Raw genomic sequence first — 13,093 nt, 5'->3', positions numbered from 1 at the left:
GGTACTTTACGGCCAGGTCAGGATGACTGTGGCTTCTTCAGGGTGCAGACGTTTAATCAACGGGGAAAAAGTCCTCCCTGCATCCCTCTCTGGGTATTCTTCATCTAGGATCCCTGCTGGATTCTCAGAATCTGAGAATTCTTCTGGCGTAAGACGGAATCTCCTCTCTTCCATTAGGAGTACATGGTTGTCTGCGCAGTCGACAGATGTCTTTACACTCTGGGATGCATGGTGGAATGGGCTCAGTTCCATTCCAGGCCTTTCCATAATTGGCTCATCTCCAGATGGAATGAGTTTTTTTTTCTGTCGGATAACTGTTCAAACGATGATGCTCTCTCCGGAGGCAAGTCGGTCCCTGTCCGGGTGGCTATGGCCATCTCGTCCAGGGTTTTCTTTGCTAGGGACAGTGTCTGGACCGAATCCTTTTCAGTGCAGTTGGACGTCTGTCGATTCCACCCTGTCAATTAACTTACTCTGGCATAACTCTTGTTTCCCGGTGAACCTGAAAAGGTTCAGTCCGACAGGGTCAGGACAGTGGCTTCCTTTTTAGCAACACTGTTCGTTGGGTGGCAATGACAGGTATGTCACATATTCGGACATAGTCCGAGGGTCTCCTCCCGACCATCTCGGCAGCGTTCATTTCAGGAGCTCTCCATTGGGAAGCGGGAGTCCTCAGCCGTCACGACGTGCATCCCGGGGACTAGTCTCTTCCCCAAGAGAGGTTTCATCTCCTGGTGAGCAGGGGGGGCCCCCCTGAGGTGACCCTCATGGCCTTCTGACTTTATCACACTATGGTGTTACAGTTCAGCTCTGGGGATTCTGAAGCAAACTTCAGCGACTCTTTGTCGGTGAAGTGGTCCTTCCACTTTGTGTACCTGTGTTCTCCGGTCTCCCTTCTTCCTCGAGGTCTTTGGAAGTGTTTTCAATCGAGACGGAGATGCTTTCCTGCTGGTGGCTCCTGATTGCCCCAGATGTCAGGGGTACTTGGATCTTCGGAGTCTCTACTTCGATACTCCATCCCTGATGCTTCACTGCCCGGACCTGTTGTCTCAGGGTCCTTGGTTTTGCCTTGGACCTGGGTCGTTTGTCTTTGACTGTGTCCTTACAGTGGTCTTACGGCTTCCCTGGCTTTGTCATCGTTGGAATGATTAGAGCACATGGATCAGCTTTTGCTGGGACCTACCACAAACTGTGGCAGCCATAAATCTTATGGTATTGTACCTGTCGATACAATCCTCCGGTGTCCAGGATTTCCAGATATTCTGGCATTCCTTCCGGCTGGCTTGGGTTTCACACTTGGCCTGGTCTTCCTGACAGTGCGGATCTCTACACTGTCAGTATGGTTAAGATATGGAATTGCTTCACTCTGGTATCCAGTTCATCCTTTGGAGTGTTTTCTTGATTATGCCTCCATTTGTCCTCCCTAGGGACTCCTTGGGAGTAAGTAGTGGTTCTTCGTTACCTCCGGGGACAGTCAATGGAACCGCTGGTTGTGATAGCCATTACATGGTCTATTGCTTAGGCTCTCTCTTTCTCTCAGGGTGTTTATATCAACCAGGAGAGTGTCTGAATTGGGAGCGTTCTCATGTGGCTCCCTCTTCTGGAGGGCATCATGTCAGGGTGGGAGTTGCTCTCGCCCTGTGTTTCTTCTTAGTGGTTTTCAGGTTCCATATTATTCTGGAACTTATGGTACGGCCATTCTGTCCCCAGTCCTCTCGGCTGGTGTGGCCTCATTGACTGTGGTCTGGCCTCTTTGGATTTATGTGATCCGTTCAGGTTCCTTACGGAAATCGGACTCCTTATTGGTGGTCTGAGATTTCTGGTTTTCACAGGAAAGGATGGCCGGCCTATAACCAAATGTTGGCTTGGATGGCCTCGTAGGTCTTCCTCAGGGGCCTACCCATGGGTAGGCCTTCCTGTTGTTGATGCTTGTTTTTTCTCGGGCCATGTGACCATGTGACCCTCGTGTGCGGCTCGCTGTGGCGCCTCGGCTGTTTTGCCTTACTAGGTGGCCACGTGGTCTTCTGTCCACACCTTTTTAAGGTTCTAGGCATTGGTTTCCTTTGCCTCTCAGGATGCTTCCTTTTTGGCGACGGATTCTCCTCTCAGCACAGGAGCGTCCCCACCCTTGGTTGAACTGCTTTGGGACATCCCCAAGGTCAACCCTGTGGACCCCCTATGGACCCTGAAGTAGAAAACAAGAGATATGGTAAGAACTTACCTTTGTTATCTCTGTTTCTACGAAGTCCATAGGGTCCACAGGGCGCCCGCCCTGACGCACCTGGCTTCATATGGGCTGTGTGGCTGGTCACCGGTTTTCCGTCTCCCATTTCGGTGAGTATGGTTATTGAGTGTTCCAGTTTTCTCTCTCTTTTTCTCTCCTCCTCCGGCCTTTGGCTACTTACAAACTGAGGTGCCTCTGGCTTGGGGGTGGGGTTATAGGGAGAGTGGACCCAGTGCATCCTGGGAGCTAAAAGCTTTAACTGCGTGGTGCCCGGATTTGGTTCCCAACCTATACCCCAAGGTCAACCCTGTGGACCCTATGGACTTCGTAGAAACAGAGATAACAAAGGTAAGTTCTTACCATATCTCTTGTTGTCTTGTGTGTATAACACCTGAGCTGTAGGCCGATGTGTATAACACCTGAGCTGTAGGCCGATGCACCGGTAACTGGATGTCTTGTGTGTATAACACCTGAGCTGTAGGCCGATGCACCGGTAACTGGATGTCTTGTGTGTATAACACCTGAGCTGTAGGCCGATGCACTGGTAACTGGATGTCTTGTGTGTATAACACCTGAGCTGTAGGCCGATGCACCGGTAACTGGACGTCTTGTGTGTATAACACCTGAGCTGTAGGCCGATGCACCGGTAACTGGATGTCTTGTGTGTATAACACCTGAGCTGTAGGCTGATGCACCGGTAACTGGATGTCTTGTGTGTATAACACCTGAGCTGTAGGCTGATGCACCGGTAACTGGACGTCTTGTGTGTATAACACCTGAGCTGTAGGCTGATGCACCGGTAACTGGATGTCTTGTGTGTATAACACCTGAGCTGTAGGCTGATGCACCGGTAACTGGATGTCTTGTGTGTATAACACCTGAGCTGTAGGCCGATGCACCGGTAACTGGATGTCTTGTGTGTATAACACCTGAGCTGTAGGCCGATGCACCGGTAACTGGATGTCTTGTGTGTATAACACCTGAGCTGTAGGCTGATGCACCGGTAACTGGATGTCTTGTGTGTATAACACCTGAGCTGTAGGCCGATGCACCGGTAACTGGATGTCTTGTGTGTATAACACCTGAGCTGTAGGCCGATGCACCGGTAACTGGATGTCTTGTGTGTATAACACCTGAGCTGTAGGCTGATGCACCGGTAACTGGATGTCTTGTGTGTATAACACCTGAGCTGTAGGCTGATGCACCGGTAACTGGACGTCTTGTGTGTATAACACCTGAGCTGTAGGCCGATGCACCGGTAACTGGATGTCTTGTGTGTATAACACCTGAGCTGTAGGCCGATGCACCGGTAACTGGATGTCTTGTGTGTATAACACCTGAGCTGTAGGCCGATGCACCGGTAACTGGACGTCTTGTGTGTATAACACCTGAGCTGTAGGCCGATGCACCGGTAACTGGATGTCTTGTGTGTATAACACCTGAGCTGTAGGCCGATGCACCGGTAACTGGATGTCTTGTGTGTATAACACCTGACCTGTAGGCCGATGCACCGGTAACTGGATGTCTTGTGTGTATAACACCTGAGCTGTAGGCTGATGTACTGGTAACTGGACGTCTTGTGTGTATAACACCTGAGCTGTAGGCTGATGCACCGGTAACTGGACGTCTTGTGTGTATAACACCTGAGCTGTAGGCCGATGCACCGGTAACTGGATGTCTTGTGTGTATAACACCTGAGCTGTAGGCTGATGCACTGGTAACTGGATGTCTTGTGTGTATAACACCTGAGCTGTAGGCTGATGCACTGGTAACTGGATGTCTTGTGTGTATAACACCTGAGCTGTAGGCTGATGCACCGGTAACTGGACGTCTTGTGTGTATAACACCTGAGCTGTAGGCTGATGCACCGGTAACTGGACGTCTTGTGTGTATAACACCTGAGCTGTAGGCCGATGCACCGGTAACTGGATGTCTTGTGTGTATAACACCTGAGCTGTAGGCTGATGCACTGGTAACTGGATGTCTTGTGTGTATAACACCTGAGCTGTAGGCTGATGCACCGGTAACTGGATGTCTTGTGTGTATAACACCTGAGCTGTAGGCTGATGCACCGGTAACTGGATGTCTTGTGTGTATAACACCTGAGCTGTAGGCCGATGCACCGGTAACTGGATGTCTTGTGTGTATAACACCTGAGCTGTAGGCCGATGCACCGGTAACTGGATGTCTTGTGTGTATAACACCTGAGCTGTAGGCCGATGTACCGGTAACTGGATGTCTTGTGTGTATAACACCTGAGCTGTAGGCCGATGCACCGGTAACTGGATGTCTTGTGTGTATAACACCTGAGCTGTAGGCCGATGCACCGGTAACTGGATGTCTTGTGTGTATAACACCTGAGCTGTAGGCCGATGCACCGGTAACTGGATGTCTTGTGTGTATAACACCTGAGCTGTAGGCCGATGTACCGGTAACTGGATGTCTTGTGTGTATAACACCTGAGCTGTAGGCCGATGCACCGGTAACTGGATGTCTTGTGTGTATAACACCTGAGCTGTAGGCTGATGCACCGGTAACTGGATGTCTTGTGTGTATAACACCTGAGCTGTAGGCCGATGTACCGGTAACTGGATGTCTTGTGTGTATAACACCTGAGCTGTAGGCCGATGCACTGGTAACTGGATGTCTTGTGTGTATAACACCTGAGCTGTAGGCCGATGCACCGGTAACTGGACGTCTTGTGTGTATAACACCTGAGCTGTAGGCTGATGCACCGGTAACTGGATGTCTTGTGTGTATAACACCTGAGCTGTAGGCTGATGCACCGGTAACTGGATGTCTTGTGTGTATAACACCTGAGCTGTAGGCCGATGCACCGGTAACTGGATGTCTTGTGTGTATAACACCTGAGCTGTAGGCCGATGCACCGGTAACTGGACGTCTTGTGTGTATAACACCTGAGCTGTAGGCTGATGCACCGGTAACTGGACGTCTTGTGTGTATAACACCTGAGCTGTAGGCCGATGCACCGGTAACTGGATGTCTTGTGTGTATAACACCTGAGCTGTAGGCTGATGCACTGGTAACTGGACGTCTTGTGTGTATAACACCTGAGCTGTGGGCTGATGCACCGGTAACTGGATGTCTTGTGTGTATAACACCTGAGCTGTAGGCCGATGCACCGGTAACTGGATGTCTTGTGTGTATAACACCTGAGCTGTAGGCCGATGCACCGGTAACTGGATGTCTTGTGTGTATAACACCTGAGCTGTAGGCTGATGCACCGGTAACTGGATGTCTTGTGTGTATAACACCTGAGCTGTAGGCCGATGCACCGGTAACTGGATGTCTTGTGTGTATAACACCTGAGCTGTAGGCCGATGCATCGGTAACTGGATGTCTTGTGTGTATAACACCTGAGCTGTAGGCCGATGCACCGGTAACTGGATGTCTTGTGTGTATAACACCTGAGCTGTAGGCCGATGCACCGGTAACTGGATGTCTTGTGTGTATAACACCTGAGCTGTAGGCCGATGCACCGGTAACTGGATGTCTTGTGTGTATAACACCTGAGCTGTAGGCTGATGCACCGGTAACTGGATGTCTTGTGTGTATAACACCTGAGCTGTAGGCCGATGCACCGGTAACTGGACGTCTTGTGTGTATAACACCTGAGCTGTAGGCCGATGCACCGGTAACTGGATGTCTTGTGTGTATAACACCTGAGCTGTAGGCTGATGCACCGGTAACTGGATGTCTTGTGTGTATAACACCTGAGCTGTAGGCCGATGCACCGGTAACTGGATGTCTTGTGTGTATAACACCTGAGCTGTAGGCTGATGCACCGGTAACTGGATGTCTTGTGTGTATAACACCTGAGCTGTAGGCCGATGCACCGGTAACTGGACGTCTTGTGTGTATAACACCTGAGCTGTAGGCCGATGCACCGGTAACTGGATGTCTTGTGTGTATAACACCTGAGCTGTAGGCCGATGCACTGGTAACTGGACGTCTTGTGTGTATAACACCTGAGCTGTAGGCCGATGCACCGGTAACTGGATGTCTTGTGTGTATAACACCTGAGCTGTAGGCCGATGCACCGGTAACTGGATGTCTTGTGTGTATAACACCTGAGCTGTAGGCCGATGCACTGGTAACTGGATGTCTTGTGTGTATAACACCTGAGCTGTAGGCCGATGCACTGGTAACTGGATGTCTTGTGTGTATAACACCTGAGCTGTAGGCTGATGCACCGGTAACTGGATGTCTTGTGTGTATAACACCTGAGCTGTAGGCCGATGTACCGGTAACTGGATGTCTTGTGTGTATAACACCTGAGCTGTAGGCTGATGCACCGGTAACTGGACGTCTTGTGTGTATAACACCTGAGCTGTAGGCCGATGCACCGGTAACTGGATGTCTTGTGTGTATAACACCTGAGCTGTAGGCTGATGCACTGGTAACTGGATGTCTTGTGTGTATAACACCTGAGCTGTAGGCCGATGTACCGGTAACTGGATGTCTTGTGTGTATAACACCTGAGCTGTAGGCCGATGCACCGGTAACTGGATGTCTTGTGTGTATAACACCTGAGCTGTAGGCCGATGCACCGGTAACTGGATGTCTTGTGTGTATAACACCTGAGCTGTAGGCTGATGCACCGGTAACTGGATGTCTTGTGTGTATAACACCTGAGCTGTAGGCCGATGCACCGGTAACTGGATGTCTTGTGTGTATAACACCTGAGCTGTAGGCCGATGCACCGGTAACTGGATGTCTTGTGTGTATAACACCTGAGCTGTAGGCTGATGCACCGGTAACTGGACGTCTTGTGTGTATAACACCTGAGCTGTAGGCTGATGCACCGGTAACTGGATGTCTTGTGTGTATAACACCTGAGCTGTAGGCTGATGCACCGGTAACTGGATGTCTTGTGTGTATAACACCTGAGCTGTAGGCTGATGCACCGGTAACTGGATGTCTTGTGTGTATAACACCTGAGCTGTAGGCCGATGCACCGGTAACTGGATGTCTTGTGTGTATAACACCTGAGCTGTAGGCTGATGCACCGGTAACTGGATGTCTTGTGTGTATAACACCTGAGCTGTAGGCTGATGCACCGGTAACTGGATGTCTTGTGTGTATAACACCTGAGCTGTAGGCTGATGTACCGGTAACTGGACGTCTTGTGTGTATAACACCTGAGCTGTAGGCTGATGCACCGGTAACTGGATGTCTTGTGTGTATAACACCTGAGCTGTAGGCTGATGCACCGGTAACTGGATGTCTTGTGTGTATAACACCTGAGCTGTAGGCTGATGCACCGGTAACTGGATGTCTTGTGTGTATAACACCTGAGCTGTAGGCCGATGCACCGGTAACTGGATGTCTTGTGTGTATAACACCTGAGCTGTAGGCCGATGCACCGGTAACTGGACGTCTTGTGTGTATAACACCTGAGCTGTAGGCTGATGTACCGGTAACTGGATGTCTTGTGTGTATAACACCTGAGCTGTAGGCTGATGTACCGGTAACTGGATGTCTTGTGTGTATAACACCTGAGCTGTAGGCCGATGCACCGGTAACTGGATGTCTTGTGTGTATAACACCTGAGCTGTAGGCCGATGCACCGGTAACTGGATGTCTTGTGTGTATAACACCTGAGCTGTAGGCCGATGCACCGGTAACTGGATGTCTTGTGTGTATAACACCTGAGCTGTAGGCCGATGCACCGGTAACTGGATGTCTTGTGTGTATAACACCTGAGCTGTAGGCTGATGCACCGGTAACTGGACGTCTTGTGTGTATAACACCTGAGCTGTAGGCTGATGCACTGGTAACTGGATGTCTTGTGTGTATAACACCTGAGCTGTAGGCCGATGCACTGGTAACTGGATGTCTTGTGTGTATAACACCTGAGCTGTAGGCTGATGCACCGGTAACTGGATGTCTTGTGTGTATAACACCTGAGCTGTAGGCCGATGCACCGGTAACTGGATGTCTTGTGTGTATAACACCTGAGCTGTAGGCCGATGCACCGGTAACTGGACGTCTTGTGTGTATAACACCTGAGCTGTAGGCCGATGCACTGGTAACTGGATGTCTTGTGTGTATAACACCTGAGCTGTAGGCCGATGCACCGGTAACTGGATGTCTTGTGTGTATAACACCTGAGCTGTAGGCCGATGCACCGGTAACTGGACGTCTTGTGTGTATAACACCTGAGCTGTTGGCTGATGCACCGGTAACTGGACGTCTTGTGTGTATAACACCTGAGCTGTAGGCCGATGCACCGGTAACTGGATGTCTTGTGTGTATAACACCTGAGCTGTAGGCCGATGCACCGGTAACTGGACGTCTTGTGTGTATAACACCTGAGCTGTTGGCTGATGCACCGGTAACTGGACGTCTTGTGTGTATAACACCTGAGCTGTAGGCCGATGCACTGGTAACTGGATGTCTTGTGTGTATAACACCTGAGCTGTAGGCCGATGCACCGGTAACTGGATGTCTTGTGTGTATAACACCTGAGCTGTAGGCTGATGCACTGGTAACTGGACGTCTTGTGTGTATAACACCTGAGCTGTAGGCTGATGCACCGGTAACTGGATGTCTTGTGTGTATAACACCTGAGCTGTAGGCTGATGCACCGGTAACTGGACGTCTTGTGTGTATAACACCTGAGCTGTAGGCTGATGCACTGGTAACTGGATGTCTTGTGTGTATAACACCTGAGCTGTAGGCCGATGCACCGGTAACTGGATGTCTTGTGTGTATAACACCTGAGCTGTAGGCTGATGCACCGGTAACTGGATGTCTTGTGTGTATAACACCTGAGCTGTAGGCTGATGCACTGGTAACTGGATGTCTTGTGTGTATAACACCTGAGCTGTAGGCCGATGCACCGGTAACTGGATGTCTTGTGTGTATAACACCTGAGCTGTAGGCCGATGCACCGGTAACTGGATGTCTTGTGTGTATAACACCTGAGCTGTAGGCTGATGCACTGGTAACTGGATGTCTTGTGTGTATAACACCTGAGCTGTAGGCTGATGCACTGGTAACTGGATGTCTTGTGTGTATAACACCTGAGCTGTAGGCTGATGCACCGGTAACTGGACGTCTTGTGTGTATAACACCTGAGCTGTAGGCTGATGCACTGGTAACTGGATGTCTTGTGTGTATAACACCTGAGCTGTAGGCTGATGCACCGGTAACTGGATGTCTTGTGTGTATAACACCTGAGCTGTAGGCTGATGCACTGGTAACTGGATGTCTTGTGTGTATAACACCTGAGCTGTAGGCCGATGCACCGGTAACTGGATGTCTTGTGTGTATAACACCTGAGCTGTAAGCTGATGCACCGGTAACTGGACGTCTTGTGTGTATAACACCTGAGCTGTAGGCTGATGCACTGGTAACTGGATGTCTTGTGTGTATAACACCTGAGCTGTAGGCCGATGCACCGGTAACTGGATGTCTTGTGTGTATAACACCTGAGCTGTAAGCTGATGCACCGGTAACTGGACGTCTTGTGTGTATAACACCTGAGCTGTAGGCTGATGCACCGGTAACTGGATGTCTTGTGTGTATAACACCTGAGCTGTAGGCCGATGCACCGGTAACTGGATGTCTTGTGTGTATAACACCTGAGCTGTAGGCCGATGCACCGGTAACTGGATGTCTTGTGTGTATAACACCTGAGCTGTAGGCTGATGCACCGGTAACTGGATGTCTTGTGTGTATAACACCTGAGCTGTAGGCCGATGCACCGGTAACTGGATGTCTTGTGTGTATAACACCTGAGCTGTAGGCCGATGCACCGGTAACTGGATGTCTTGTGTGTATAACACCTGAGCTGTAGGCCGATGCACCGGTAACTGGATGTCTTGTGTGTATAACACCTGAGCTGTAGGCCGATGCACCGGTAACTGGATGTCTTGTATGTATAACACCTGAGCTGTAGGCCGATGCACCGGTAACTGGACGTCTTGTGTGTATAACACCTGAGCTGTAGGCCGATGCACCGGTAACTGGATGTCTTGTGTGTATAACACCTGAGCTGTAGGCCGATGCACCGGTAACTGGATGTCTTGTGTGTATAACACCTGAGCTGTAGGCCGATGTACCGGTAACTGGATGTCTTGTGTGTATAACACCTGAGCTGTAGGCCGATGCACCGGTAACTGGACGTCTTGTGTGTATAACACCTGAGCTGTAGGCCGATGCACCGGTAACTGGACGTCTTGTGTGTATAACACCTGAGCTGTAGGCCGATGCACCGGTAACTGGATGTCTTGTGTGTATAACACCTGAGCTGTAGGCTGATGCACCGGTAACTGGATGTCTTGTGTGTATAACACCTGAGCTGTAGGCCGATGCACCGGTAACTGGATGTCTTGTGTGTATAACACCTGAGCTGTAGGCTGATGCACCGGTAACTGGATGTCTTGTGTGTATAACACCTGAGCTGTAGGCTGATGCACCGGTAACTGGATGTCTTGTGTGTATAACACCTGAGCTGTAGGCCGATGCACCGGTAACTGGATGTCTTGTGTGTATAACACCTGAGCTGTAGGCCGATGCACCGGTAACTGGATGTCTTGTGTGTATAACACCTGAGCTGTAGGCCGATGCACCGGTAACTGGATGTCTTGTATGTATAACACCTGAGCTGTAGGCCGATGCACCGGTAACTGGATGTCTTGTGTGTATAACACCTGAGCTGTAGGCCGATGCACCGGTAACTGGATGTCTTGTGTGTATAACACCTGAGCTGTAGGCCGATGTACCGGTAACTGGATGTCTTGTGTGTATAACACCTGAGCTGTAGGCCGATGCACCGGTAACTGGATGTCTTGTGTGTATAACACCTGAGCTGTAGGCCGATGCACCGGTAACTGGATGTCTTGTGTGTATAACACCTGAGCTGTAGGCTGATGCACCGGTAACTGGATGTCTTGTGTGTATAACACCTGAGCTGTAGGCCGATGCACCGGTAACTGGATGTCTTGTGTGTATAACACCTGAGCTGTAGGCCGATGCACCGGTAACTGGATGTCTTGTGTGTATAACACCTGAGCTGTAGGCCGATGCACCGGTAACTGGATGTCTTGTGTGTATAACACCTGAGCTGTAGGCCGATGCACTGGTAACTGGACGTCTTGTGTGTATAACACCTGAGCTGTAGGCCGATGCACCGGTAACTGGATGTCTTGTGTGTATAACACCTGAGCTGTAGGCCGATGCACCGGTAACTGGATGTCTTGTGTGTATAACACCTGAGTTGTAGGCTGATGTACCGGTAACTGGACGTCTTGTGTGTATAACACCTGAGCTGTAGGCCGATGCACCGGTAACTGGATGTCTTGTGTGTATAACACCTGAGCTGTAGGCCGATGCACCGGTAACTGGATGTCTTGTGTGTATAACACCTGAGCTGTAGGCCGATGCACCGGTAACTGGATGTCTTGTGTGTATAACACCTGAGCTGTAGGCCGTTGCACTGGTAACTGGATGTCTTGTGTGTATAACACCTGAGCTGTAGGCCGATGCACCGGTAACTGGATGTCTTGTGTGTATAACACCTGAGCTGTAGGCCGATGCACCGGTAACTGGATGTCTTGTGTGTATAACACCTGAGCTGTAGGCTGATGCACCGGTAACTGGATGTCTTGTGTGTATAACACCTGAGCTGTAGGCTGATGCACCGGTAACTGGATGTCTTGTGTGTATAACACCTGAGCTGTAGGCCGATGCACCGGTAACTGGATGTCTTGTGTGTATAACACCTGAGCTGTAGGCTGATGCACCGGTAACTGGATGTCTTGTGTGTATAACACCTGAGCTGTAGGCTGATGCACCGGTAACTGGATGTCTTGTGTGTATAACACCTGAGCTGTAGGCCGATGCACCGGTAACTGGATGTCTTGTGTGTATAACACCTGAGCTGTAGGCTGATGCACCGGTAACTGGATGTCTTGTGTGTATAACACCTGAGCTGTAGGCCGATGCACCGGTAACTGGATGTCTTGTGTGTATAACATCTGAGCTGTAGGCTGATGCACCGGTAACTGGATGTCTTGTGTGTATAACACCTGAGCTGTAGGCCGATGCACCGGTAACTGGATGTCTTGTGTGTATAACACCTGAGCTGTAGGCCGATGCACCGGTAACTGGATGTCTTGTGTGTATAACACCTGAGCTGTAGGCTGATGCACCGGTAACTGGACGTCTTGTGTGTATAACACCTGAGCTGTAGGCCGATGCACCGGTAACTGGATGTCTTGTGTGTATAACACCTGAGCTGTAGGCCGATGTACCGGTAACTGGATGTCTTGTGTGTATAACACCTGAGCTGTAGGCCGATGCACTAGTAACTGGATGTCTTGTGTCTCAGGTCATTCCCACCTGGAATATGTCGCCAATTAAGAAAGGCAGCAAGCCACAGGCAAGTGACCGCCATCTTCATACCTCCTGCAGCCACAGCACTCCCCTACCTGTCCCATAACCTGGATGTTATTTGTTGCAGGTGCCTCAGTTTGTTGATATTCCCCTGGAAGAAGAAGATTCATCTGATGAAGAATACCAGCCTGAAGAAGAGGAGGAGGATGAAACTGCAGAAGAGGTGAGGGGCAGAACTTTGCTTGTGTAACGGAGCATGTCAGTATTAGTGACTTAGCGACAGCGGTCTCCAAGTTAGAAGTAATGTTACTTATCAGTGATTAAATCTGAAATAAAAAGTGAAATTACAAGATTCACTCACTCCTCTCCCTCCCTATCTCTCCCTGCCCCCCTTCCCCCATGGGTTACTGACACCCAGGGCTCTAATGCAGCTGTCATCATCTAGAACCAGTGCTACCGATACACGCCCCACATTCTCCGATTCGTGGGAAATAGTTATTTCCC

The 13,093-nt window shown here is 50.2% G+C and overlaps 1 protein-coding gene across 2 annotated transcripts in view; it reads left to right on the top strand.

The window, feature by feature from the left end:
- The window catches only part of GON4L (gon-4 like), a 224,257-nt gene that overhangs the window by 49,026 nt on the left and 162,138 nt on the right, over positions 1 to 13,093 (top strand). For both annotated transcript variants that reach the window (XM_088465207.1, XM_088465208.1), the window contains exons 6-7: positions 12,585 to 12,635; positions 12,717 to 12,812. In XM_088465207.1, coding sequence (XP_088321333.1) covers positions 12,585 to 12,635; positions 12,717 to 12,812 — 147 coding nt within the window. The remainder of the gene's footprint in view (positions 1 to 12,584; positions 12,636 to 12,716; positions 12,813 to 13,093) is intronic.

The sequence above is a fragment of the Taudactylus pleione genome, unplaced genomic scaffold (genome assembly GCF_031769625.1).
Source record: "Taudactylus pleione unplaced genomic scaffold, aTauple2 ptg001907l, whole genome shotgun sequence".
Lineage (NCBI taxonomy): Eukaryota > Metazoa > Chordata > Amphibia > Anura > Myobatrachidae > Taudactylus > Taudactylus pleione.
This window is presented reverse-complemented; position numbering and strand designations above follow the sequence as displayed.